General features: G+C 45.1%; 5 protein-coding genes across 6 annotated transcripts; 4 read left to right on the top strand and 1 right to left on the bottom strand.

Moving 5' to 3' along the window:
• The first annotated feature begins 312 nt into the window (after positions 1-312).
• On the top strand, positions 313-5,027 carry LOC127785283 (rop guanine nucleotide exchange factor 7-like). The gene is made up of 7 exons (XM_052312721.1): positions 313-899; positions 991-1,107; positions 1,210-1,364; positions 3,386-3,460; positions 3,543-3,833; positions 3,925-4,284; positions 4,387-5,027. Exons 1-7 carry the CDS (start codon positions 680-682, stop codon positions 4,807-4,809), a joined length of 1,641 nt encoding a protein of 546 aa, XP_052168681.1. The 5' UTR covers positions 313-679; the 3' UTR covers positions 4,810-5,027.
• A 529-nt stretch (positions 5,028-5,556) lies between these two features.
• On the top strand, positions 5,557-6,257 carry LOC127785306 (non-specific lipid-transfer protein 3). The gene is made up of 2 exons (XM_052312746.1): positions 5,557-5,990; positions 6,086-6,257. The coding sequence occupies exons 1-2, from the start codon at positions 5,651-5,653 to the stop codon at positions 6,100-6,102; spliced, it is 357 nt and encodes a 118-aa protein (XP_052168706.1). The 5' UTR covers positions 5,557-5,650; the 3' UTR covers positions 6,103-6,257.
• Positions 6,258-6,381: 124 nt separating this feature from the next.
• Positions 6,382-10,758, bottom strand: LOC127785291 (uncharacterized). Of its 2 annotated transcripts, none has more exons than XM_052312736.1 (6): positions 10,565-10,758; positions 8,789-8,861; positions 8,166-8,338; positions 7,980-8,034; positions 7,848-7,897; positions 6,382-6,813 (listed from the first exon to the last, which is right to left on the bottom strand). In XM_052312736.1, the coding sequence occupies exons 1-5, from the start codon at positions 10,715-10,717 to the stop codon at positions 7,881-7,883; spliced, it is 471 nt and encodes a 156-aa protein (XP_052168696.1). In that variant the 5' UTR covers positions 10,718-10,758; the 3' UTR covers positions 6,382-6,813; positions 7,848-7,880. The 2 variants fall into 2 exon arrangements, with proteins under 2 accessions (XP_052168696.1, XP_052168689.1); XM_052312729.1 differs by lacking the exon at positions 10,565-10,758 and adding an exon at positions 9,358-9,769.
• Positions 10,759-19,980: 9,222 nt separating this feature from the next.
• On the top strand, positions 19,981-22,456 carry LOC127760211 (ras-related protein Rab2BV-like). Its single transcript, XM_052284431.1, has 2 exons — positions 19,981-20,287; positions 21,669-22,456. Exons 1-2 carry the CDS (start codon positions 20,123-20,125, stop codon positions 22,152-22,154), a joined length of 651 nt encoding a protein of 216 aa, XP_052140391.1. The 5' UTR covers positions 19,981-20,122; the 3' UTR covers positions 22,155-22,456.
• Positions 22,457-22,662: 206 nt separating this feature from the next.
• LOC127760210 (uncharacterized) lies at positions 22,663-24,497 on the top strand. Its single transcript, XM_052284430.1, has one exon. The coding sequence runs from the start codon at positions 23,356-23,358 to the stop codon at positions 23,968-23,970; it is 615 nt and encodes a 204-aa protein (XP_052140390.1). The 5' UTR covers positions 22,663-23,355; the 3' UTR covers positions 23,971-24,497.
• Positions 24,498-27,879: the final 3,382 nt, after the last annotated feature.

Below are 27,879 nucleotides of genomic sequence, written 5' to 3'. Positions count from 1 at the left end.
GTGCTATTGATCAATACTCCTTTTCCTGATCCATTACCTTTTCCTTACTTTCTTTCTGTGCTTATAGCGACACAAAGCGTGCAACGGAAAGCCGCCAACAAGGGGAAGGCGAGAGAACGAGAACGGCAGCACCGCAGGAGCAGCAAGGAGGGAGCGTTTCCATCACGCCGATCCGGCCTCTTTATTATCTGCACGCCTTCCACCTCACTCGCTAACCGTTACTGCGCGCCGCTGCCGCCCCGCCCGTTCCATTCCATGATTCCATTTCCATCCCACCCTCCCCGATCAAAAGAAAAACAAAGGGAAAACCTCTCTCCTTCTCTCTCTCCGCCTCTAAAAAGTAAACTCGCCAAGGCCTCCCAGACAACTCAAAACCCAACGGTCACTCTTCCCCATCGACCAGCCAAGCCCAACTTTTTTAAGCGCCTAGCTTTCCGTTCGCCCACCGCACCGCGCCACGACCGAGACCGAAACGCCAAAACGCCGCGCAAATCACCACGCCACGCCCCGCCCGCGCGCGTCTCGTCGCGCACGCGGAGCTGAACTCGGCCGCGCCGGCCGAGGAACGGAGCAGCGAAGCGCGTACTACACCCGCGCCCGCGAAAGCAAGCGCGCACGTACGGAGAGGTGTAACTAGTTAGATAGACCCCGTCACGCGCGCGTGGTTGGGACCGATCGGATGGGGAGCGGGGAGGAGGAGAGGGAGGCGCGGAGCGAGGCGGCGTTCACGGACTCCGCCGACGGGAGCAGCTCCAGCTCCGACGCGGCCTCGGCCGACGAGTGGCCCGTGACGCTGGCGGCGCCGCCCAGGAAGACGGCGGCGTGCGGCCGCGTCCCCGGCGCGGAGGTGGTGGACAGCAGCAAGCCGCACGCGCAGAAGCGCAGAGCTCCCAGCTCAGGTACCGGCACTACCGAGCAATGCGCGCGCTCTTCTTCTCCTTGGTCAGGTTGTGCAGCGTACTGATGATACTTGTGCATGGTGATGAGCAGAGATGGAGATGATGAAGGAGAGGTTCGCGAAGCTGCTGCTCGGGGAGGACATGTCCGGGAGCGGCAAGGGCGTGTGCACGGCGCTCGCCATTGCCAACGCCATTACCAACCTCTGCGGTGAGAATTCTCCCCACCTCATGATTCCGTTTGATCAATGTGGAGCTCTACTTAGGTGTACAGTGTACTAGCACTAACGCACCTCTACTGCGTCTCTTGCAGCCACCATCTTCGGGCAGCTGTGGAGGCTGGAGCCACTCCCGCCGGAGAAGAAGGCCATGTGGCGGCGCGAGATGGGCTGGCTGCTCTGCGTCAGCGACCACATCGTCGAACTGGTCCCCACCTGGCAATCGTTCCCCGACGGAACCAGGCTCGAGGTACGCACTAGCATAGCAGCTCGATCTGGCTGCAATTATCACTTAGGCCTGGTTTAGTTTTTTTTAAAAAAAATTCTAAAAATATCAATGCATGGAGCATTAAATATAAAATTTTAAAAAAACTAATTGCACAATTAGGAAGAAATGGTAAGACGAATCTTTTGAGCCTAATTAGTCTATGATTAGCCATAAATGATACAGTAACCCACATATGCTAATAGCGGATTAATTAGGCTCAAAAAAATTCGTCTCGCGGTTTCCAGACGAGTTATGAAATTAGTTTTTTCATTCATATCCGAAAACCCCTTCCGACGTCCGGTCAAACATCCAAACACCGAAAAAATTTTCTTTTAGTAAACTCCAGGCCCTGAGCGGCTACCGCGCCATTTTTTCTACTCAAAGCGTACGGTCACAGACAGATCAACCCGTGTAGGCTGGCTCAATTCAGGAGCTGCAAATTCAAAACGGTTCATCAAATGTCTTGCTTGTCCGGTTAACTCCCATTATTTCAATTTAATTATTCAACACCTCTGCGCTGTCTGGCGATAGGATTTGTTGGTTCAATTCTGAAATTGGAGGCTATTAAAGCGGTTGCTCTATATAAGTACAAGTGCAACTGCTGGCTTTCCATAGAACTTGATACCATGGCACTGCACGGGAAAGGTTCATAATGGTGACTTTAGTTGCACAAGGACCACTAGAAAATGGGATCGAACCGTTGTTAGCAAACTGTTTTTACCTATCTGAATTCAGCTTCATGGAGAAGAAAGACAAAAATGTTACTGTATCACTGTAACTGTTGTATATTTTCGCATCTGTACCCAATAAAAAGGCCGTGCACGCATGCTATGTTTTACATACAGAGCTAATTAAACGACGCAACCAGAAAATTTGAATATACAGCAGAGCAGGACGATAAACAGCCGTAGGCCGTAGATACTGAAACAGTGCACGTACCCCGTGTACATACGCAGCTTTTGTTATATTTAGTGCGAGAACTGTAGCCACAGAAAGGAGAAACCTGTTAACTAAACATGTTTTCCGTATCTGAACTTAGTCCTAAACTGTAACCAAACGAATGTAATGTCATGGAAGGACATGCTAACATGACAACAGATGCCCATATCAATATACTCCCTCCGTTTCAAAATATTTGACACCGTTGACTTTTTAGCATATGTTTAACCGTTCGTCTTATTCAAAAAATTTTGTGAAATATGTAAAACTATATGTGTACATGAAAGTATATTTAGCAATGAATCAAATGATATGAAAAGAATAAATAATTACTTAAATTTTTTAAATAAGACGAATGGTCAAACACGTACTAAAAAGTCAACGGTGTCAAACATTTTGAAACGGAGGGAGTATCATTCTTGGTTAAATGGGATCAATAGAAAAACCCATGCACGCATAACATGTTTTACATACATCTAATTAAACAACGCAATTTGAAAATTTGAATACCACTCCGTTTTATATTACAAGTCGCTTTGATTTTTTTAAAAGAAACGTCGAACTTCTTTATCTTTAACCAAGTTTATAGAAAAACATATCAATATTTTCAACATAAAATAAAAACTATTAAAATATATTTAATGTTAAATTTAATAAAACTAATTTGATGCTATAAATGTTAATATTTTTTAAATAATTTTTGACTTTTAAAAAAATCAAAGCGACTTATAATATGAAACAGAGGACAATATAGGAAGATGATAAGCAGCCCTTGGTCGTGGGTACTGAAATAGTGAAACCAAACCAAATCTCTAGTACATGTTATGCGGCTGCCAAATATTGCAGAATATTGATTACTAACCACCTATTAGTACTGAATCCATTGGCAATGAGCAGTAGTGCGTGTAATTAGTGCTGCATATACATGAGTGAAATACGTGTTCCGTGTTCTTGATTTCGTGTAATTTTCGAACTGACAAATGCTGTACAGTTTTTCTATTAAGTTTGCCTTTCCTCACTAAAAAATGTACTGCTACAATTTTTTTCCTGTTGCAACATTTCAGGTCATGACAAGCAGACCACGATCTGATTTATACATCAATCTGCCAGCACTTCGGAAGCTAGACCATATGCTCATTGTGAGTTTTTCACGTCGGTGAATTCAATACAATCCAACCTTAACACGGACATTTAGTAATTTCTCAGAGCAATATTTCTCAGGAAATCCTGGACAGCTTCAGAGACCCTGAGTTCTGGTACGTTGAACAAGGGATATGCGCACCGGATTGTGATGGCTCAGCTTCCTTCAGAGCAGCTTTCCACCGCCGTGATGAGAAATGGTGGTTGCCGGTGCCTCGTGTTCCTCCCGGAGGCCTGCGTGACAAAGCGAGGAAGCAACTGCAGCACAAACGTGACTGTGCTAATCAAATCTTGAAGGCTGCCTTGGCCATCAACAGCAATGCTCTAGCTGAAATGGAGGTCCCTGAATCGTATCTAGAATCCCTACCAAAGGTACCATGCCTCTCTACCCTGACCTAACCTCATCTGCCATTTCATGTGTAATTTAGTTGATCTCAGCTTGTTACCTTCATCTTGGATGTAGAATGGAAGGGCAACTTTGGGTGACATCATATACCGCTACATAACGTCTGATCATTTCTCTCCTGAGTGCCTTCTCGACTGCCTGGACCTGTCAACGGAGTACCAAGCACTGGAAATCGCCAACCGTGTCGAGGCATCAGTGTATGTGTGGCGCCGGAGGATTGCTGCAAAACCAGCAAGTGTCTTAGGCCGTGCCACCAGTGGCAGATCATCCTGGGGCATGGTGAAAGACATGATAATAGACACGGAGAAGAGGGAGCTGCTTGCCGAACGAGCAGAGGGCCTACTGATATGTTTGAAGCAAAGGTTTCCTGGACTGACGCAGACAAGCTTGGACATGAGCAAAATTCAGTATAACAGGGTTTGTGCAGTATCTCTCTGAATCTTCCTATGTTTGTTTTATCCACATTGCCATGCTAGTTACTGATGCACCTGTCATTATTATGTCTTGAACCATTTCTAGGATGTGGGTAAATCAATACTGGAGAGTTATTCAAGGGTGCTGGAGAGTCTGGCGTCCAACATTGTCGCTCGCATCGACGACCTACTGAACATCGATGAACTGAACAGGCATGCAGAGCATTTTCCACAGGGTGATGCAGATTGCAGGATTGCTTGCAACAAGGCTGCTGTTCCACCGTACCAAGTGCCTGCCTCAGGCACACCGTTTGTGACCGCATATGCGACGCCCAGCTTCTCGCCGGCGCAGCTTGCAAGCCCATCAAAGAAAGAGAGGAGCCCACTGGGTGCAGGGAGACGGTCTTACAGCAACAGGGGGTTTGGCGCAAAGAAAGCCTTGGCAATTGATCTAGTTAATCCTGAAGTAATGGGGGTGATAATCAGCGGTGGTAAGATGATCGATGTCTCGACGACCACAGAGCTGTAATGTAGGGTAATCTAGGTTTTACTAATAAAATTTGTTAAGGACTACTAGTCTTTGTGTATACTTGTGCCATTTGAGTGCATTCATGTTCTTACTGTATCGCCTGAAATTCCTGGTGTTAAGCTCTGTGTGGTGTGTGCTCCTATTTGCTCGTGATCAAGTATAACAAGTGTATAAAATCATGATTACACGGTTAATTAAAGTTCCACTGTCCGTATAGTGCATCAAAGGAATCAAGCCAATGAACTCCGAGGAACTTAACTCACTGCGGTTCTTGCCTCTGGCAGACTGGCACCAGCAGATTTTACGGCTGCAAGTTCTTACTGCAGCTTTGTACTGGAGAGGTCTGTGACGGTCCGGGAAAGGCAGCGTGGATTCCTTCTCGCGTTTTCAAGAACTCCGGCCGTGTCACTGATCTAAAAGCAGGCAGCCGACACACCGGTGATGATTGTGAACCGATCGGCGAGCGAAATCTTTCCGTCACGGGCCATTTACGTGGCAGATCTTCAGGCTCTTCGGAGAGAATTTTATGGACGCTAAGCATGCCCCTCAGCATAGTGGAGTGCAGTAGGTGACACTTCCAAATTGGACAGAACAGAGCTCAGTGCGAGCAACAGAAAGAGCTCGCCAGTGCGACCTCCACTTCCGAGGCTTTCACACCGTGCGACCCGCGGGAATTCTCAAGCGGCCCCCCAATGATGGCTTCGAGCCACGCTCCGTGCTCCGGCGCGCTGCATAAATACTCGCCCCGTGAGACGCCTGGAGGATCATCGATCGCAGCACGGCTCAGAGTTGCAGACGACGCCGAGAAGACGAAGAAGAAAAGGAAAGCGGCGGGCACGGGATGGAGAGCAAGGTGAGGTGCGTGTGGTTTCTCCTGGTGGTTGCGGTGGTGGTGGCCGCCGGGGTGGAGACCGTGCGCGGCGCGGGGGAGTGCGGCCGCGTCCCCGTGGACCAGGTGGCGCTTAAGCTGGCGCCGTGCGCGGCGGCCACGCAGAACCCGCGCGCCGCGGTGCCGCCCAACTGCTGCGCGCAGGTGCGCAGCATCGGGCGGAACCCCAAGTGCCTGTGCGCCGTCATGCTGTCGAACACCGCGCGGAGCGCCGGCGTCAAGCCCGCCGTGGCCATGACCATCCCCAAGCGCTGCGCCATCGCCAACCGCCCCATCGGTTACAAATGTGGCCGTAAGTTTCTGCTCCTGCTGCTTTTTTTTTCCTTCAGTCTGTTTCGAAAATATGAATCGCATCAAGTCATCTGTTTTTCTTTTTCAACTGTGCAGCATACACCCTGCCATGAGGAGCAAAGGGATGGAACTGGAAGGGCACTCGAACACTTTGATTATCCGATATATATATAAACTGATGTTACCTTTGTCAAGTGAAACTTTTCATAAATCTTTCTAAATAACGCAGTTGTAATGACTCTGTTGAAATAAAGTACCTTTATGACTATCGAATAGTGGTGCTATCTATAAGAGAACAGTTTGATAAGTTCTGTGAAATTCAAGGATGTGACTTCTCCTGGATCTTTCTGAATAATGCAGTTGATGATTCTGTTGGAATAAAAGTACTACTATTTATAAGAACAGTTTGCTAAGTTCTTTGAAATTAAACGAGTACATGTTTACAATGCAAGTGATCTCCACTTCTCCAGCCTTCTTGGCTCCGGAGCGAAGATCCGAGAGTACAAGGAACATATACTTCGATCTAAGAGAGCCAGACCAAACTGATCCAATCTGGTTACTGACCAGATTTGGCAGAATGGATAGGGACCATTTATGCAACCTGCGACCTAAAACTTACTGTGCTTGTAAGTTCGATTCATTTCACATCTAAAGCACAAGCTACGAAATGAAAAGGTAAAGACACACTACATCTGCCCAGGTGTGATGATCCAAATACTGCCACCACTGATGGACGATGTCACACTAGTATGATTTAGGTAACTGATACGGCCAGCATAGCAACAGTGAAGCAAAACCAGCTCCAACCCCTCCCATTCCATTCCCTGGCACAAAAAGCCCAATATAATGGTTAGATTCGATAAAATAACACAAATATACAGTGAAAATAATGTAGCTGGAGTTAGGATTAACGGATTGTTTCTCGTACAGACGGTCATCGTTAAACCTCTTTGGTTTTGTAGTTGAACTTAGGGTTAAGTTGTTTTTCTTAAAAACAGCCTTTAGAAAATCAATCTCTACCTTATATTATGAATAACCTGAATTTTATGAAACTACATTACCAGATGGGACCTGGGCCTAATCCTCTTATGGAGGATTCATGTTTCACCAGAACAAAATTGACACAGCACGGTATGCAAGTAATACAGCTTAATGGAACATCAGCACAAGATTCATTGCAATTTTGTTCTGCTTCCTCGAAGTGAATTTGTAGCATACACTAGGTCAATAAATTATAGGGATAGTGGTGTAACTAATACAGTGATGGAGACATATAAAGCCAGGAGCTAACTAAAATTTTCACTCCAGGACAGTTAAACCCTTTTCCCGCCCACTGAACCTCGTCAAATTTTACAACCATACAGCTTATCGTGCAGGAAAAAAAAAGTTAAATGGAGGCACGGAACTTTGATATTGACACATGAATAGATAAACTTTGCATGTGTTTGTGTTTGAGGGGGAGGGAATATGCAGAGCTTAGAAGCATTTGGGATGTGCAGCTGAAAGTAACAGTTCCTCATATAAATAGTTTTTTTTGGCCCTTTTTTGTATTGAAACGTTGGTTGGGCACATCATCACCAATAATTTCCAAAGGCTTAGTAGTTTGAATTCTAGTATAACTGTTCTGAATTTTGGAAAACAAAACAAAAGAGAATATGTTCTCTTCCGTATAAAAAAGAACATGAGTATCAAATAATTGATAAAATAGGTCGAGTGAGCTAACACCAATATCTATGAACTGTCAGATGGAAAAGAAGATATTCCATTGCGCCGCAAATGTAAGTTGAATAGCATATAATCATGTGCACAAACAGACAATAGCAGCAAACCATAAAAACAGTGAAGATGTGCCTTTTACCTTTTCCACCAAGGGAGAGGCCACCAAGTTCGCTTAGTAGTAAAACGAACCTGATAGAAATAAATAATCAACATTTCAACAATATGGAGCTTGAATTCAGAGATAAATGCATATCTAAATAAGTAAATATACCTTGCCACCAGTCACCATGAGAATCTGTGGAAGGGTCCTTTTTGTCCGCCTTATACTGAAAGCAATAAAGCAAAAGTATATTCAAAGCTTTGTTGTGGTATAGTTGTATAGACCAGTTCATGATACTTTTTTTAAAAAAAGTAATTACAAACATAATTTGCAGTTTTGGGTTTGGCAATTTCTTACATCATTGGATTCTGTGGATTGCTTGTGTCCAGAGATTCCATAATAGTCTCGACCACCATAGTTCACAGAAGAACCAAAACAGGACGTATCAACCGAATCATACTGATTTGACTGTTTGTTATCCTTGGTGTACACGGTGCGACTTTTAGGAGGAGTCCACTGGGATTTACCATCTGGCATACAAATCAATGTTTATATGCAGTTAGTTTGCTATCGTGAAACATCTCAGTGCTCTAAAGTCTGAACCGAGTAAGATGATCACAAAGATGAATAACAGTCAACGACACTCCACAAAAGAAAAAAAAAACATGATGGTGCAGACAAGAGTTACAGATGGAAAGTAATTTCTCGTTGGTTAACTCTAGAGATATCCAACAGATGCAAATGGTAATTACAGAAGAAAGGAGGCAAATAGTAAATACAGATGAAAAGGAGGCTACTAATTTTCAAGCTTTATATGGAACTGGTATTCTTTGGGTTTATTTGAATTCGTTTATATATAGTTGTGCTTATTATTATGTTCCATTTTCGCAACAGTGTCTTTAATGGCACCAAGGAATAAGAATGTCCTTCCTACATAAGAGCAAGGAAGAGATTGGGTCAATCCACAAGACCACAACTACCTGCAGTCCCAGCTTGTGCAGTCCCGTTCTGCCCTTTGTAGAAAATGGAGTATATGTCTTCTTTGCCTTTTGCCTGAAAATGGAAAAATGTAAAGGAATTCACTAAGTGTAAACAAAGCGCCGGCAAAACAATACTTTGGGATTGGATAAATACCATCACCATCAAACTATATAAACAATCTCTAAGGTTGATTTCCAAAAGTATTCTACAAACTATCGCGTATCCACTTGGAAAGACAGGCGCCTGTACATTGAAAATTACTAATTTTCGCAAATAGAAAGAGGGGGGGGGGGGGGGGGGGGCATATCTACATTAAAAGCATACTAAATTTATGCGTGTGCAACAGCGATGGAATGAAAGGAAAATTCAGCATGTATCAACGCCTCGCAGACGGAGGGGGACTCATCCCGTGTCATCCTCGTCACCGTAACAAAAAAAAATAAAACAAAAAAAACAAACAAACAACGAAAGAACACCCTCGAATTTCGTCTTGTTCGGAGGAAAGATTCACGTCGGGCCTGAACACAGGCATAACATCAAACATGCAAAAGGCGTCAGGAATCAGTACCCCATGCGACGGCTGGTGGAACAGGCTGCTCAACGGCGACTCGCCACCGACGGCAGCTGTGCCGCCGCCGCCTCCTCCGGCGGCAGCGCGGGGAGGGGACTTCTTGGTCTCCACGTTGGGCTGCGGCGGCGCAGGGGACCTCTTGGGCTCCATTTGTTGGGGTCGAAAGGGAGAGCTCCGGAGGAGGATCAGGCCACGTGAAGCGGTTGCAGGCGGCGGCGGGAGGAGGAGGAGAGGGAGAGGAGGAAGAGACGGCTAGTCTAGGGAACACCCAACAACTCGCCTCGTGGCGCTCTGCTCCGGCCTACATGGGTGCCCCCGCATTTAAAGGCCCCGGGCCGAGGACCACGCCCCGCGATTTCCTAGATCTTGAGGGGCTTATACGAAAAACAGGTAGATACCCCCCCGCTTTTCGTGGACGCGCGCCGCCGCCGTCGGCCTTGCCTCGCCTCGCCGTGCGGGTTGCCGCCGTCGTCGGTCGGTCCACCGCTTCTCCACACACCACACCTATGACACGATGGCTTCTGCGAGTTTGCCTTCGCTGGTCGGCTGATGACACAGCTTTGACGAGACGGCTAGCTATCTCCGTTGGTTGTTCTCAAGTCGTCTCGATCGCTAGCAAGAGTGAACCGAAAAGAAGGGAAGGCGAGCCAACAAATCTTGAGCTAGACGACAACATGTGCTGGCTACGGGGATCGATCGACCGATGGACCCCACGGGCAGATGCTACAAGTGGCGGCGAAATCAGGAAGACGACGAGAGGTGCATGGCCGAAAAAGCACGCGATGCACGGCGAGATCCTCCGATCGTCTACGTCCACCGGTTTGATGGAGCATCAGCGGGACGCTGTAGACGGTAGTACTAGTACGAGACGAAGCGGTCAAACGGGGACAAGTGGGTTACTACTGAAACACGGACCCACTTGCCCCTTGTACATCCAGTACATTCTAGAATACAATTGCATCTAGACATATTCTTGTCTTGGTGCATAGTTATAATTTTTATTCATTTTATATAAAAGTAATATAAAATTTGAAGCCATAGAATCAAGTGAAAACTCATGTTAGACGTAAGGTTTTCTGTGTAATTGATAAAAATAAATTTATAGGTGAATATTCTTAAGTTGATAAATAAATAAGAACGCATCGAACACAAATAACGTAATTAAAAGAATAACGGCATGCTTACAAAAGATATTGAATGGTACCTCGAGAGATTGCGGGTAGAGGAGGTCCCTCAACGCGGAGTCGTCCTCGGTAGTGTTAGTGGCGTCGTCGACGATGCTGGTGGGAGCAGGGGACTTGTTGCCTTCGACGTGAGGCTCAGACTCTTGCTGAGGGAGCGGATTCTTGCGTTCCATTTCGGTGATCAAAAGAAAGGTGCCCAAATCTAGGACACGTGAAAGGACTCTAGTCCTGTTTCTATGGTGAGGGTGGAGATGAGGATTCTCAAGAACACTTGACTGATAAGTGTCTCCAACTTGGCAGTATTTAAAGGCACATGATGAAGACTATAAATGGTAATTTCATATTGCTTAAAGGGCATATATGAAAAAATGTGCAGCCTAAAGATATCTTTATTTAATAACTTCCAGCTGAATATCTTATTCAATAAATCTGCTTCCATAAATGTATATATGGTGTATATATATATAGAACAAATGCATTTATTGAAAGCATGGCATTTATTTGATTTTGTGTATCTGCATTTAATTCATTTCTAATAATGTAAAAAACTAGGATTTTTAATCAGAACATCTAAAAAAGTTATACGGGTTGTTGTATAAGACATAGTAAAACAATGGTGTGTCTCCCACAAGGAGTTGCACAAACACTCGTTAACTTGTCCCACATGACTAAACATAGTTATGCAAGTAGAATAGTCCATGTTGTCGGGTTGCCAAGAGATTGCTGACCATGGGTAGAAGCGGTTGGCACATTGTTAGAATAGTAGGATGACGACTTCTTTTTGGATGTAATGGCAACGATAGGCGGTGGCATAGAAAACTTATGCGCAACCAAACTAGCTTCATGGGGACGACATACATCTCGGTGTACTTGTGTGAGGGTTTTAAAAGAAAGACCGGAGGTTGATAGAGTGTGGGACCGGGAAGCGATGGATGACGATACATATGAGTCATTGTATTGAGGAACGGATGAGGTATGTTATGTGAAATTATTGTCATGATTAATATTTGTGATGAATAATTTGCTATGCAAATAATTTAATCAATGAATTGGTTTGAAAAGATGTGTGGATGTTGGTGTGAGTGCGTGTGACTAATGTGGGTCAGGTTGTGATATCTGTGCCCAGAAACGGTTGTTTTGTCTGATTGTGTGTAGGTGACTTGAGGTCAGCCTTGGTCAATGGCGAGGACCGGGACTATGTTCAGAGAGAAACAGAGGTCTAGTGCGGTCGGGATACCATGTGAGAAGGTGACTAGAGTTAGAATTCTTGGAGGTCAACTTCGGTCAACGGTGGGGATCGGGACTAGACTCAGGGAGGAGTTGAGGTCCAGACTGTTAAGGATACCGGGTGACGAAGTTGGATACGATATGGCATACGGTGGATGGATACCGTGTGGGAGAGATCTTCGTAACGGGCTTCACGAGGTGTGCGTGCAAGCATCGGTGTTCACAAAGGGAATTGGAAGAAATTGGAAGAGGCTTATGTATGGTGCTAAGTACTGTGGTGTACTGTAGCGTGCATATATGTATGCGTGCTGGTGTGCAGCGTGCATATATGTGTGGTATACATGCAGTACGTGCATGCATGTGTGATGCATGTATGTATGCATGGTGGTGACTGACTTTGGCTTTGTTGCGTGGTCAAGCAGCTTCAGTGATGGCAGGCTTGATCCATGCAGAGGCAAGCCGAGTCGGCTCAGGCAGCAAGCAGCAGCAGCGACGGCAGGAGGAGTCCGACTTCTGTGCGGCTGTAGTTTTGGAGAAAAAGGAAATTATGGGATTGAGTCCTATTGTGAATAGGAGTTCTACACCTATTTTGAGTAGGGGTTTTTGTGGTATAAATAGAGAGGGAGGGTGAGGCCTCCCGGTATCGCTTTGAGAGCAATTAAGTTGATAGTTTAGTTAGGGTTTCGAGTTTAGTCGAGATTTTTGTAAGGAGTACTGTTGTTGCACTTTGTAAATACAGAGAGAAGCAATAAAGTTGTCATCTACTTTGAGAGTTCTTCAATTTGTGTTTCTTCGGGTTCAGGCGGCAGGGAGGCGATCTAACCGGCGGCGTGCGAGCGGTCCGACCGGCGGCGACAGGACTACGTCGAGATTTCCATCAATTTGAGGGTAACTTTTATTTCCGCTAAAAGTTTTTGGGTTTTTGGTTTTCCCTACCATTCACCCCCCCCCCCCTCTGGTAGGATTGGTTACTTGTGTTCGATCCTACATGTTAGATACCACATGGTGACTTTATTCTACTTAGGGATAGAAATTGGACGCTACATCCCTAATTAATGCTAGTGCCAATTAAGAATTGTGTGTATGGTGGTTATTGTTGCCACTTATATTGTCCGTAATTGTTCACCGGTACGAAATCCCTAACCTAGGTGTCGACGTTTGAGGTCATGACTACAGTATTTACATAGTATGGAGATCGTTGGTACCAGGATGTATACGAGATCGAGGTAAAAAAGAGAGAGAAGGATTTTTATACAGGTTTAGGCCCCTTCACAGGAAGGTAACGACCCTACTCCTGTTGGCCGAAGGCCGGTGTTATTCTTTATTTATATGGATCACACAAGTATAATAATTGGGATAACCTATCTAGCTGTCATCGACTTGGCAGAATAGATCATCAACATGTAGTCGACGACAGGGTAGTCCTCCTCGTCGAATACGTACTTGGGCGAGATCAGAGATAGCACTAGATCTCTCTTGTCAGCCTCCGCAGGCACCGGATTGAGTCCATCTAGGCTATCTCCAATATCGATGTTTAGCTTGTCTTGACTTGTGTGTTGTGTCTCCTCTCCTTCTAGGGGGCCTTGTATTTATACCCATAGAAGTCTCATTGTCCAAGTAGAACTATGAGACCAATATGAATATAATCCGAGCAGTCTTTATAGTTTCCATATAAAACACTTCTTGTCCTTCCTTATTCGGAACTCTTTCTATATAAAAAATATGATTCCATATAAGACTTAGTATATGGTGGACCCCGCTGAACTTAGTCGATGACTATTAGGTATGTGGTATCCATAACCCAGACAAAAGGTAGCCATCAACAACACATGGAGCTTAGAGACAATAATAGTAAGGTGCATGCTAAGACTGACTATCCAAGTGTATCAATTCATTTGTATAAATTTATAGGAGTATCAATATATCTTGAAAACCTTTATATGAAATGGATTTGACAATTAGACTTGTGTCTCTTATTATTTATATCTGAATCGATGAGAGTATTAAATACCTTATATACCCATTGTGCTATGTTACGTTAGTATTACTTCCTTCGTCCAAAAGTTTTCTACAACATACTTTTATCACTGAAACCAACAAGAATCGAAATACTCGTTCATTCAATTAAACATCCGCATCGATTCATATGCACGTTGGTTTGGTTGGCTGCGTAATGCATGAGTTCATCGTCTCTGCTAAAAAAAGACACGAATATTAAGGAAGAATCTAATATTAAATAATTAAAAATGATGAGGTTTCGAACCCGGGTCGTATAGCCCACCACCTTGTGAAGCTAGCCGAAAAACTCCTAGGTGTTCTAAATAAAAAAAAGAGTGGGACGATGGCTGCTCGGGACACAAGATCAATTTAATCCAGCGCCGCGCGCTAAACGAACGATCACGCTGTTCATTTAAGGCTTGCATACATGTAGATTACGAATGCATACAATTTTTATAGAAAAATTAGAAAACGTAATACGGGTGAGAATTTTAGATGGAGGAAGTATAACCCTTGGTGACTTATATATCAGTCTGATGCAGGCTAGCTTGTACGACTAACTGATCAACGTAGGACTGTAGGAGTATATGCGAAATTGATATGGTATGCTTTGGATAAGATGGTGCATGTTGGGGCCCATAGCATCCACGTTGGGACCTTAGAACAATCTGTCTTGTCAAAGGCAACACGTGTGCAAGTGGTAGTGAAATGATAAGCCAACTGTGAAGATCTTAGCAAATCAATCCAAGGGAGCAACAAACACAACGAGGTCGTTTCGTGCTTCAGCTGTTGAGCCAGTCAAAGATGTAATCTTTCATTCTCCTCTCTCGAATCAACAGGAGATATCATATGCGGATAACCTCGCATTCAGGGCGATTACTAGAACACACACGGTAGTTCGCCGTCCCCAAAAAACAGGTTTCAGGCTTTAAGCTATAATGATCGAATTCACCGAAAGTGATTGGCACTTGAAAATTTACCACGTGCAAAGCCTTGTTTTAGCGGCCTGTACCTTGTGCGAGAACCAATCTGATAGGGGGTGTTCATTTCGATCCCCTGAATTCGTTCTCGTTTTTTATGTTACAGAGGATCAACAAGTGTACTCGCAGGGAGGTCTCCGGCTCTGTGCAGGAACTGACCAGCAGATAGATAGATAGATTCTGGATAGCATAATGCACTGCATCCTATTTGACTTTGCACTCGGGAGGAATCGATGGGGCCGTAGCATATACCTCCAACCTCTCACACTTTGACCTCACCTCCTACGAGGATGATTCCATTCCCTGTCCCAAGGATGATGTTGAGCCATGGCCTTATCGTCGCCTCTTCTTTTCCTCTCGCTGGTCGCCTCCTACCCCAGGCCATTTGCCACCCGGAATATCCACTACTCCCCCTGCACGCACCTCCAGCTTCTTTCTTTCTTAATCTCCACGATTCCATCAGCTTTCTGCAGTGCACGAGTCAACAGTTGTCAGAACGGCTGTGTGTTTGCGACGTATACGGAGTATTGGATTTAACCAAAGGATCCCGGTATTAGATCGGGCGGCGTCGCTTTCCAGAGTTAGTTGCGGTTTTCGACTGGATTTAACCCAGGATCAGTGGATCACTATCACTTGCTTAAATCGGGCGTGTACTTTTCAGAGTTGCAGTTTGCGACGGCACAAACTGCCCGAATGCGGCAATGCACACGGCCGAACTTGATTGGCCCCGAGCGATCGAGCTGGTCCAGAATGACCGAGACTGATTCAGGTTATGATGGGAAAGGAACCTCTGCGTGCGTGTTAGTCAGCCCGTTCCAAGGAAGTTGGCTGAACTGTTCTTGCTTCTCGGCCATCACTGGCGTGGCGGCTCACGCGACGCGACATGCGTTTTTTTGCCCATCCTCCATGCCGATCCTGTCGTGCCGCCATTGGCTGGTTGTACGTACGTCGAGAGATGCAAAGTCGTCGTCAACTCCATCGGTCCACAGGGGTCGAGCTGATGATGAAGCGATCAAGCCAAGGTTCACTGTAACAGGGGCCCAGAGAAAAACACCGTAACAGGTCACCATGCACGCCATCATGTCACGGCTAAATATGCCCGTGCCATATCAGAGCGGCGAGCGAGTAGTGGAGATATTATCTGAAGTGGATTTGGGTTCGTCGAAAAAGATGCCCGCCTTTTTTGGCGCGAGCGAGAACACCAGCCAGAACATTGATGTGCTCCTGCAGTCCTGGCTCGCGCGGTTCATCCTTATCTCGATATCCTCCTCAGGATTCGGCCGCGGATATCGACCGATCTGCTCCGGCCGGGCCGAAATTAGCCACGCACCGGAAGGCCAGGGCACGGCGGCGGGGCCGCCGACGCCGAGAATCGACGTGAAACCGGCAGCCCCCGCGCGCACATCCACACGGCCCCCGATTCGCTCTCCCGATTTTTCTCTCCTCCTCCCGCACGCGACGATACGACGAGACCCACCCGAAAGATCGATGCCTTTACTGGTAACTAGGACGTATATAGCCGGTCCGCTCAATAATTCGCGGAGATCGATCCGGCCGTCCGGGTCTTAGGGTCTACAAGTGTCAGCGCGTGATCCGGAAGGCGTTGGCTAGCGCTCTCGATCGCGGCCGCAGTCCAGTGGCCGGCGGGACGCGCGACGGCGGGCTGGTAGGTCCACGCACGCCCGATGCGCGCGGGCGCTGCTGCCTCGCTCGCTCCCGCTTTCTATCCTGTTTGCCGTGGACGGGGACGGCTCGGTGGCGACGAGACGGAAAAGGCGATGCGGATGACGATGCCGCCAAGGGCGCGGGGCCGAAACCCCGTCCCTGTCCGCGGGGCTCGCACGGGGGGAAAGCCAAGCCGGAGATTTGCACTCCGCGAAAGTAACCAACGCGTCGTGGACGTATCCACCCATCGGCGCCCGAGGAGGAGTGCGCGCGCGGTGAATTATTTGCAGGGATCGATCGGTTTCACTTTCACCGCGGAGAGGGAGGAGGAGCACATACGCAAGCCCTCGCGTCGCGTCGCGTCGCGTCGCATCCATGGTCGACACGTAGTTTGCGTCCAGCGTGCATGATGCATGCGCGCGGCATGGAGCATGATAGAAGGGGGTGGACTTGGAACTTGGAAGTACTCGGAAAGCTAGATAAGAAGTTCGATGTGCGGCGTGTTGGATGAATGGGGTAGAAACCTCTTTTTCGGCCCGTCTAATCTGGGTTTGGGATAACTGGATAAGCAGCAGCAAGGTGTCGTGGAAAGGTGCCACCTGTTCGAACCGATTCGGGGCGTTGTTGGCCCAAATCGGGCTGGTAAGTGGTAATCAATAGCAGGCTGAGGGCTCTGCCTAGTTTTTCTAGCTAGGCTTAGATTGAGTCTGTCTGAGAGCGACGGTCTATCTGGATGGGCTGAATTATCCGGACGAAAAGATAATTTAGAAGGAGAGGCTGATAAGTGTTATCTTTAAACATGACCAGGAGTGTAGATGGGATAAGGATGTGAAGTTTTAAGGGGATTAATGACTGTTTTGGATTGATAAAAAATTATCAATCCATTGACAGTTTAAATAGTACTTCCTCCGTCCAAAAATGTTCTATCTTGGATGAAATTTGACCTATCTTATAACAACAAATCTGGACAGAGATTATGTCCAGATTCATTGTCCTAAAATGAGTCAAATTCTATCTTAGATAGCAACATTTTGGGACAGAGGAAGTAATAGTCATTGGGTTGGTTCGAAGCCAAATCAATATTCATGCCCATTTTGATACATACTTCCTCCAAGTTCATATTATAAGTCGATGTGACTTTTTTTAAGTCAAACTTTTTGAAAGTAGAAATGCAATAATATTTATAGCACCAAATTAATTTTACTAAATCTAACAATGAATATATTTTGATAGTTTCTTTGTTTTATGTCCATAATATTTCTATATTTTTCTATAAACATGGTCAACGTAAAGAATTATGACTTAGAAAAAAAAAATCAAAACTAACTGTAATATGAAATGGAGGTAGTAATACACACGCTATTGAGTATTGGACATATCACCTTATTAAAAAAACTATATGTCTACTATTTATTTTATTGTGATTTATTTTATCAGTAAAGGTACATGCTGAAGCATAACCCGTGTTTTTACAAATTTTTCACAATTCTTTTAATATGATGAATAATCAAACGTCTATAAAACGTCAAATGGCATCACATATTTCCCTGGTCCAGAGTTCCTTCCCCTACTCTGCTCTGTCTCCAATTTTTAAATATGTGATGCCATTTCTCACCGACTTTCTCCCTAGATGGGTCGGGATCGTTCTGTGCTGATTCAGTCCATGCTATCTTCTATTCCGGTCCATGTGTCTATGGCAGTTAGTTTGCCAGGCTGGGTTGTCAATGCCATAGATAAGAAATGTCGCGCTTTCCAGTAGACGGGTATGGATGCAGTTCAGGGAGGACGATGCATTATGTCTTGGACGAGTGTTTGTCGCCCCAGAGCTGTCGGTGGTCTGGGTATTGTGGACTTGTGGCTTCATTCTTCACCTTCGCTAGCTCTGGCTTCAACGCTCAGGCCACCTCTATTGGGCTGACCTGAAGGCCCCCTCGAGAGATATGTCTGCATCGTTCATCTTCTTCGTGCCAGGGAACGACACGTCTCTCTTTTAGAGAAACCAATGGATTGAGGGTCGCTCGGTGGCCTCCTTGGTGCCTGGCCTCCTCCTTGTCGTGCCACCACATCTCCGAGCATCGCGCACAATCACCTCTGCTCTCTCTAACAACTTATGGGTGGGGGACATCCATGGCGTTCTCACGGTCCCTATCATTTCCCAATTCCTCGTGATCTGGGACACGGTGTTTTGTGTCCAGCTCTCAGCGTTGGACGAGCGATTGGTGTTACTTGGCTTACCAGACATTTTTCCTCGGCCAACACTCCTTTGCTTGCGCCAATCTACTTTGGTAGGCTAAAGGCCCTGCTAAGTGTAAGTTTTTCCTATAGCTTGCGTTCCAAAAGTGCCGCTGGATGACCAACCTTCTTCTAAAGCGTAGTATTGACAGCCACTCAGTCTGTCCCCTCCGTGCCCAAGAAATGGAGACGGTGAATCACATCCTACTTGATTGTGTTTTCGCTCGCCAGGTCTGGCACCATGTTCTGTCTCCTCCTGGCTAGCCTGACCTTGTCCCCTCCTGTGGTTGCTCACTCTAGGTCTGGTGGCCGACTACTAGGGCATGCTTGTCAGAGCACCTCATAAGGGTTTCAGCTCCCTTGTACTCCCGATATCTTGGCAGCTATGGAAGGAGTGAAACTCTGGGGTGTTCGATTTCTCTCTCTCTCTCTCGTTGGTTTCAGTAGCGTTGGAGTCTGTCTTTTAGGAAGGCCGTCTGTGATCATCTGCTAGTGGTACTGCTTTTGGGGGCTTTCTAGGAGTATAGTGGGGCTACTCCTCTACCATCCCTCGCTATAGGAGTTTTTTGTTTTTAAGTAACCTTTCCCCTTATCACTTTTTTCCTTTTTCGATTTTTTCTTCCCCTGTCCCCCCTGCAATACCCTTCTAGACGTTTTGCATTGTGTAACTAAACTCCGTCTTCTTCTATTATATTGACGTGTATTTCTTTTAGCGTGTTGGTGAAAAAAGAGGGTACCTATGCTATTTGCTACATGCATGAGGCTAACCTCTCACGTTTAGACGTGTTGCTACTGCTAGGTTGCACCCACGTGGCCACGTGTATGTAACGTTAGTGGTGACAGTGTAATAGTGTTTGCATGTCAGTATGTGTGAATGCTTGCATATGTGGGAAAGAAAATATTGTGTTCCAGAAAGTATTCATGTATCGAAAAAAACGAAACTGTATATATCTGTATGGTGTGAAATGCTTGCATTGGGCCGAGCCGTGAAGCCGCCCCGACCCCATACTTTCCGCACGAGCAGGCCGTCGAGGCCGAGGTGGTGACCCATAGATAAGTCCACATAACCAACTCATCAAGCCCACGAACCAAACCGACGAGGCAGGTGATACACGCGGCCACCGACCACGGCGACCACGCACACCACATGGCCACATTCCCCAGATCTGGCAAGCCCGCCCCAGCCAGGGACAAAACGCCGCGCCAGCCGTCGATTGGCTGGCCGAGACGCGACCACCAACAACAACAAGCCGCGCCAGCGCAGAGCGAGCGCGAGCCTCGTCCCCCCCCCCCCCCCCCCCCCCCCCCTTCTCTCTCTCTCTCCTCCCCCTCGGATCTGCCTGCCCTCTGCCCCCACCGTTTCAAACCTCCATTCCCCCAGGCGCACGAACCGAGAGGGTCAGGAGGCGAGGATCGGAGGGGAGATTTTCGTTCGTTCCAGATTTGGGACGTGAGGGGAGGCGGGAGGGGGAGATCATGGCGCACCGGGTGGACAACGAGTACGACTACCTGTTCAAGATCGTCCTCATCGGCGATTCCGGCGTCGGCAAGTCCAACATCCTCTCCCGCTTCACCCGCAACGAGTTCTTCCTCGAGTCCAAGTCCACCATCGGCGTCGAGTTCGCCACCCGCACCCTGCAGGTACCCGCGTACGCGACGCCCACCCGCCCCCCCTGATCCCCTTGCTTGCTTGTACAATTTTGCGATTGGCGCGCGTCGTGATGTCGCGTCGGGTTCTTGTGCGTTAGGAATTGAGATCCCGGATCCATGACTGCAGACTCGGACACCCACAGGATTTTTATGGTCGCGTGATTGGGCTGACAATGGCAATACGGCACTTTGTTTGTTTGCATGATATCGCGGTGATGATACCGGTGGTAATGCCGCGCATATTTCTTTTATGTTTTCGCGAGTTCCTTGTGTTGGAGATGATAGAGATTAGAGAACGGATATACGTGTCATTTCTAGGTTTACACTAGATTGTCAATTCTTTCGAGCAATCCTATTCATGCAGGCATTTTGTTCCCTCTTGGTCCTTCCTTGCAATGCAAATACGAGAGTAGATTATATGCCAAAAGTACATTATGTTAAGAAATGCCAAAAATACGAGTAGATTCATCATACTTATATACTACATTGGAGGAAAAATGCTACCGCACCAATATGCTGGCCTTCCAACGTCAATTTCGTCAAAGAGGTTATGTCAATCCCTGCCGGATTCATAATCCTAATGCATAATAGCTGTTGTGGGCAACATAGATTGACTAGTATGACCATCTTCTCCGTTTGGTTGGCATAGCACTGATCATTGTATTGTCTCTGAATTAATTGCATTCAGATGACTTCATCACTTCCATACCATTTATGTGCAGTTATTATAAGGCTGGAAATGTCTTTTTTGTTTTTTTTTCTCAGTCCTTACATTCCTTGAGCACAACCATGTCATTATGCTCTGTTTTGTCCTTCCTGATCCTCTTCTGAGAGTATCAATTAGACAAAGAAGGTAATATCTATTACTTTTTGTTTGATCAAACATTTTAAGTGATTTTTTTTTTGTTTCTAGCACGCCATCACTTTCTTTTTGCAGCATTTCAGCTTTTAATACATATACATCAGTAAATGGAAAAGAATAACATGGTTAAACTTTAACCCAAATTTTTAAAGAATCTTGTAAGCCTGTGACACAATTCTTCAATCAGCATTCAGTAATTGGGATTGCAGTGCAGTTTGTAGTTGCCACCAATGTTAGTGTGGTATAACTATATTTGTTGATTAATCAATTGATATATACCCTTCAACCATAGATCTTCCCATGTCCAATCAAAGAAAAAAATATATTGTTCTTAGTACTGATTTGTTTGTATATTGTCATGAAGACATTTTCATCATGTTAAAGTCACCATAATTGTTATTGCCAATCATAGATCTGGAATGCTATCCATTTTTCTCTGTTTATGATTATGCTGAAGCCATACGTGTCTACAGTTCATCTCAGTAAAAGTCTACTATTGTCTTGAGACAGATAGAAGGGAAGACTATCAAGGCTCAGATATGGGACACGGCAGGTCAAGAGAGATACCGTGCAATCACGAGTGCTTATTACAGGGGTGCAGTTGGAGCACTTCTTGTATTCGACGTAACAAAGAGGCAAACCTTCGACAATGTTCAGAGGTGGCTGCGGGAGCTCCGGGACCATGCAGACGCCAACATTGTTGTCATGATGGTCGGAAACAAGTCTGACTTAAACCATCTACGATCAGTCCCCGAGGAAGATGGCCATGCGTTCTCTGAGAAAGAAGGTCTCTCCTTCCTTGAGACGTCTGCTCTGGAAGCGATTAATGTGGAGAAAGCATTCCATACTGTATTGAGTGAAATTCACCAGATTGTAAGCAAGAAAGCACTTGCAGCTCAGGAATCCGCGTCTACAAATGGGCGTTCCATGCAAGGAACTACGATCAACGTTGCTGAAGCTCCAGCCGCCACAAAAGGTTCTTGCTGTTCTAGTTAAAAAAGACTTTTCTAAAGGAAAAGATCTTTCGAAGCGTTTGTTTTTGCAGAACTGCAGAACCAAATAGGCTAATACTGGTTTCACATAATCTGTCTTCTCATACCGAAGCCCATGACTGGTACTCCTTATCACAAGGAACATTTCTACCGTACACTATAACCTGCCTGAATCAAAACATTTCCATTTTGTATTTATGAATTAACTTACCATGGCATCCGCTTGTATACTTTGGGGGAACTGAAGAGCATTGTACTATGTAACACTGATTCTTTCCTAGTAACAAAATATTCTTTCCAGCACAATTTTGCTTTCCAGTTCCGTCCGAATGGAACAGCACTAGTTTCGTCGGTATTCATTGTACTCATTTATACTACAGTCTAGATGTGCTGTTAGATGGGTAGTCTAGAAGCCTAGGCTAGCTACAAGCCGCAACATATCAGCATTGCCGGTGTTAGGGCATCACCAATATATATGACAAAAGTAGTCTATATAGATAGGACCCATATAAATAAACTTTAACTATAGCAATCCTCACAATGTATATGGATACAATGTAACATTAGGAGAAGAGAGAGAGGTAGAGATAGATAATAATATTTATGTCATATGGGTAGTCCATATGCATATGGATATCTTTTGCTATTTTCTTTAATGGACTAGTTGCACAATGTTACTAGATGGCTGAATGGAATAGTTTATTCCCTATGGACTACTTTTGTAGTATATTTTGGATGCACTTAGGGGCATCACCAATGTATATGACAAAAGTGATCTATATAGATGGGACCCATATAATAAACTTTAACTATAGCAATCCTCACAATGTATATGGATACAATGTAACATTAGGAGAAGAGAGAGAAGTAGAGATAGATAATATTATTTATGTCATATGGGTAGTCCATATGTATATGAATATCTTTTGCTATTTCCTTTATATGGACTAGTTGCACAATGTTATTAGATGGCTGAATGGAATAGTTTATTTCCTATGGACTGTGGATGCCCTTAGAGCGGGTACAATAAACGACGATAGGATGTCCACATCGGATTTTTCGGTGACGTGGAGGAGAGAGGGGGAAGAGAGAGAACGAACGGGTGACTAATTAGTCGCCCGGCTCTACGCACGGCCCAAGGTCGTGGGACCGCATCCGTCGGGATATGCCGCCCTCGTTGCCACAGCTGTTGCCTGCGTCCGTCGATGTCGTCCGCTGGCGCCGCCGCCCTCACCTGCGTCTCTCGACGTCGCCGCCTCACCTGCGTCCGCCGACGCCGCCACTGTCGTCCGCCTGCGTCTCTCGGCGTCGCCGCTGTCATCCGCCAACATCTGCCGGCGCCGCCACCGTCAAATGCATCTCTCGGCGCCGTCGCCCTCACCTGCGTCCGTCGGCGCCGCCGCTGTCGTCCGCCTGCGTCCGCCGACGCCGCCACCCTCACCTGCGTCCGCAGGCGTCCTCATCCCCCTGTGGCCGCCTCCGTCGCCGTCGTGCCGCCGCCATCGCTTGCATCCTCTGCCGTGGCTCTCGTCCACCGCGGCCGCAGCCGTCGTCGTCGCCGCGTCCGCCGCAACTGTGGCCCTCGTCTACCCCGGCCGTCGCCGTTGCCATCGCTTGCATCCTCAACCGTGGCTCTCGTCCATCGCGGCCGCAGCAGTCGTCGTCGCTGCGTTCGCCGCAGCTGTGACCATCATCCGGCCACTGCCATCACGTTGTCACCATCACTTGCTTCAGCCTTGGTCGTGGCCCTCACCAGCCACGACCGTGGCCGCGCCGCCGCGGTCGTTGAGCCGTCGTCGTCTCCCGCGTCCGTCGCATGATGCCCTCGTTCTACACGGCCACCGGCGTCTCCCGTAGTTCCGTATCCGTCGCATGGCCATCTGCCCAAGCCCAAGTGCCCATCTCCAACTACCGCACGCTCAGGCCACAGGCAAGACGAACACAGAAACAGAAGGGGTAGGAGGAAGAAAGAGAATGAGATAAGGCAAGATGGCGGGTCCCACAAAGATAATAAAATAATTGTGTTATAGTAGTTCTATTGTAAGCATGAGTTATACTGCCTGCTATAAATGATGTGGCTATTTTTTAAGAGCCAACAGCGGGCTGTTATTGATCTTTCTGTTAGTAGCGGGAACTAACAACCATATTTGCAGTGTTCTTCTGTCTGGTGAAGAAATAATTGATGGGAGCCGTTCTTGTATTCTGGTCCGGAGTTACAGCGAACTCTGAAACAGCCCATCCGTTCCACTCTATCACCAAACAAATTTTCTTTGGTTGGTTGCTTTCTGATCCATTCATGACTCCATCAGCCTGAGTGCCATGCTCCTTCTGTTCCAATTTTATTGATCGCTCCATTACCCTTGTTGTCAATAAAATGGCTGTTTGGCTACCATTGGCTGTTTGGCTCGGCCTCTGTTGCTTGCTTGAAATGCATGGCATACATGAGCCCCAGCCCTCTGTTGCTTGACATGCATGGCATACATGAAGCCCCAGCCGTGTCATACTAATGGACTTCACATCAGCTGATGGCCTCCCAGCAACCACCTGCAAAGTGCAAACTACGCACCTTCGCTGCAACCATCCATCAAAGGCGTTCTGCATCTACGGGACGCCAAGCCTCCTGACTCCATTCATTTTTGCACGGTCGTTCACGCTTCCTGCTTTTGGATTGGAAATGCAGATGTGACTATGAGCAGCTGCTCCGTGGCCTACCACGCTGCCGACCTCTACCGATTCACCACCCCTGCCCTGCCTCTGCCTGCACTCTCCCTAGCTACTCTAAAAAACTAGCAGTAGTAACAAAAGCAACACAGCTGGTAACAGCGGGGAGATTGTTCCTGTTGTGGAGTACTTGTAGGTAGGCAAAAGAGGATAAGAGCAGCTAATAGCGAATTTGATGATTGGGTGCCATTAGTACATGTTCTCCGTTTTCAACTAATAGAGGGCAGTATGTAAGATTACCTGCCTCCGCAACTATTTTCCGTACTGATCTTATTAGCACGTACCTATCGTTGATGTAACTAGGGCCGAAACGGGTGGAGTGGGCCAGTATACACTTCGCGAGATGTCCTGTTCGAGAGAGATTCTATCAGCAACAACTTTTGGAAGAAAAACATGGAAACTTTGGAGGATTTCAATTCTATTTAAAAGTTTCCTATGAAGGCCTTTGAAATAATAGATTAAATCATATCATATTATTTGAAATTTCTATGAAATAAACGATCCTATAGAGATTTTAGAGGAAATTTAATAAGAACTAACATCTTGGAAAATTTACTTGGAGCCTATCTTTTTTATATGAATCCTGCGTTTTTATACGATCCAATCAAACGATCATTGATGTGTTTTTCTTGCGTTCTATGATCCTCGGTTTTGGATTTACAATCCTATCATAATCTTATATTTTTCTATTGCTTTATTTTTCCATTCACGTGATTCAAAGGGGTCCTTAGATTCTACCAACAGTTTAGTAGATTTTTAACCAGATTTAAAATTTGTAGTTATAGAATCTAGAAGATGAAATAAAAACCAAAACTTAGAAAACATAGCTACCAAACTATTTCTCAAAATCTTGAGCTCTTTGTATCGTTGTTCCTTTTACCGTTGACATGCTGGTACTTAACGCTCCTACAACTGGGGATAGACTGCACGGCATCATACTACCGGGGATGAAGTATTGATCAGAACCGACCGGTTTTATAAAGTATATATATAATCGCTTGGTTTTCTCTATATTTTCAAACTAACCGGTGATGGTTGTGCACTTAATTACTATGCTTTTAGGTTATATAGATATTTTAGTGTCTTGTTGTTTGCTTGTTGCCTACTCCATCCGTCTCTTAATATAAGGGATTTTGATATTTTACTTGCACTGTTTAACCATTTGTCTTATTAAAAAAAATTAGAATTATTATTTTTTTGACTTACTTTATTATCCAAAGTACTTTAAGCACAAATTTTCGTTTTTTATATTTGCACAGATTTTTTAATAAGACGAGTGGTCAAACAGTATAAGCAAATTATCAAAATCCATATATTATAGGACGGAGGGAGTACTAAATTTTGTAGGGGGGGGGGGGGTATCCTGATTTGTTTCAACATTGGTTTTTAAACCACAAAAGGTTTTGCTGACAAATTATTTATTGTTGCTCCATTCCTATTTCTAGGATATATAGCTCAACCAATACGAGTCTTGGTCTATTTATTTTTTGCAAATTTTCCTCTAGAGGTTTACTCCAAGTTCAAATAATGATGTGCATTTGTAGTTTAGAGGCCAGGGTTATAATTCCTTTATAAAGATAGTAAAAAGTATATATTTTTCATCCTTAATTTCTACATGGGGATATATTAACAGTGACGGTGAACGTAGAATAATATAGTGCGTAACATGACAAGACTAAATATAAGGAAAAAAAACAAACATTATTATATTTTTATACAACTACCTATTTAAAAAAGAAGTAAAAGTAATTACCTTTCAATTATTCATCGTTTTTCTTCTATCAAACTAGTGCTTTTTTCCTCTATTAACTCAACATTTTATAAAGGGTTTAGCCAACGGAACAGGGACTCAGGCCCACCTAGCCCAAAACTGTTGGGATCACCCTGTAGATTAACTTTGGACCTAGAGTTCAGCGTAAAGTTTAGATTTTGGTTGAAATTGGAGATGATGTGACTAAAAAGTTGTGTGTGTATGACAGGTTGATGTGATGGAAAAGGACTGAAGTTTGGATCCAAACTTTGCATCTAAACACAGCGTGAATTTACTGATGCCAATGGTTTTCACCGAAAGTTCACGTTAGATCAGCCAAAGGTTTCTGAGCGCCAATGAGAAACCGCTGTTCGTGAAAGCGCTGTCATGTCAACGGGCCAGCATTTAATAAAGATCAGGATATTATATTCATATGAATTTGTAATGGCTAGCAAATAGGAGTAACTGTATTTTACTCTTTAATGTTTGGGATGATATTTAATTAACTTCAGCTGGAGGGGTAAACATGGCCTTTCCCATGACAAAAAGGTTGCACTCCATCCGAATCAGAATAAACCAACTTAGAAGACGATTGTTGTCTAAATTGTTATACTAGATTGTGTCAAATCCATTCATATGTTAGTTTATTTTAAGATAAAGGGAGTAGCTCTGATGGGCTTGTTTTTTTTTTTCCGAGACAGATTCAGTAATTTGTATATTTTTATTGTGTAATTCTACCCATTAAAATTCACGCATGTATTTACACACGTGTAATTCGTAAAAAAATATCTGAAAAGTATTTTTACGGTGATATCTACTGATATTTATTAGTTAAATAATATAACCCATTGATTTATGACTTATACTATCAATGAAAGATAGTTTAAGATTGTTGGTGGTAGTATATATTGATTATATTACCGTAGAGATCATCATAAATTTTTTCATAAATTTTATCATGCATGTCGTCTATTAGGGGTATATTGTGGGAAACACTTATGGTTAATTTGCTTTATGCCTCTTGTCGCTTGAGCTGTACGAAGTAGTTGATATGCCATAGAAAAACAAACAAAGTAGGAGAAACAATTTATTTATATATGTTTACTTACAGTTTAAAAGAAAATTAAAATATAGAGTACGGGTAAAAGAAATCAACTCTAAAATTTATTTTCCAAAATTTAAATTTTGGCTACGAGCGATAAATCTGCAAGTAGACTATGAAAGGCTATATATATGTGCTCCCTGTGTATATTGAACA

The sequence above is a fragment of the Oryza glaberrima genome, chromosome 1 (genome assembly GCF_000147395.1).
Source record: "Oryza glaberrima chromosome 1, OglaRS2, whole genome shotgun sequence".
Taxonomy (NCBI): domain Eukaryota; kingdom Viridiplantae; phylum Streptophyta; class Magnoliopsida; order Poales; family Poaceae; genus Oryza; species Oryza glaberrima.
The sequence above is the reverse complement of the archived record's forward strand: the minus strand, read 5'-3'. Positions and strand labels throughout refer to the sequence as shown.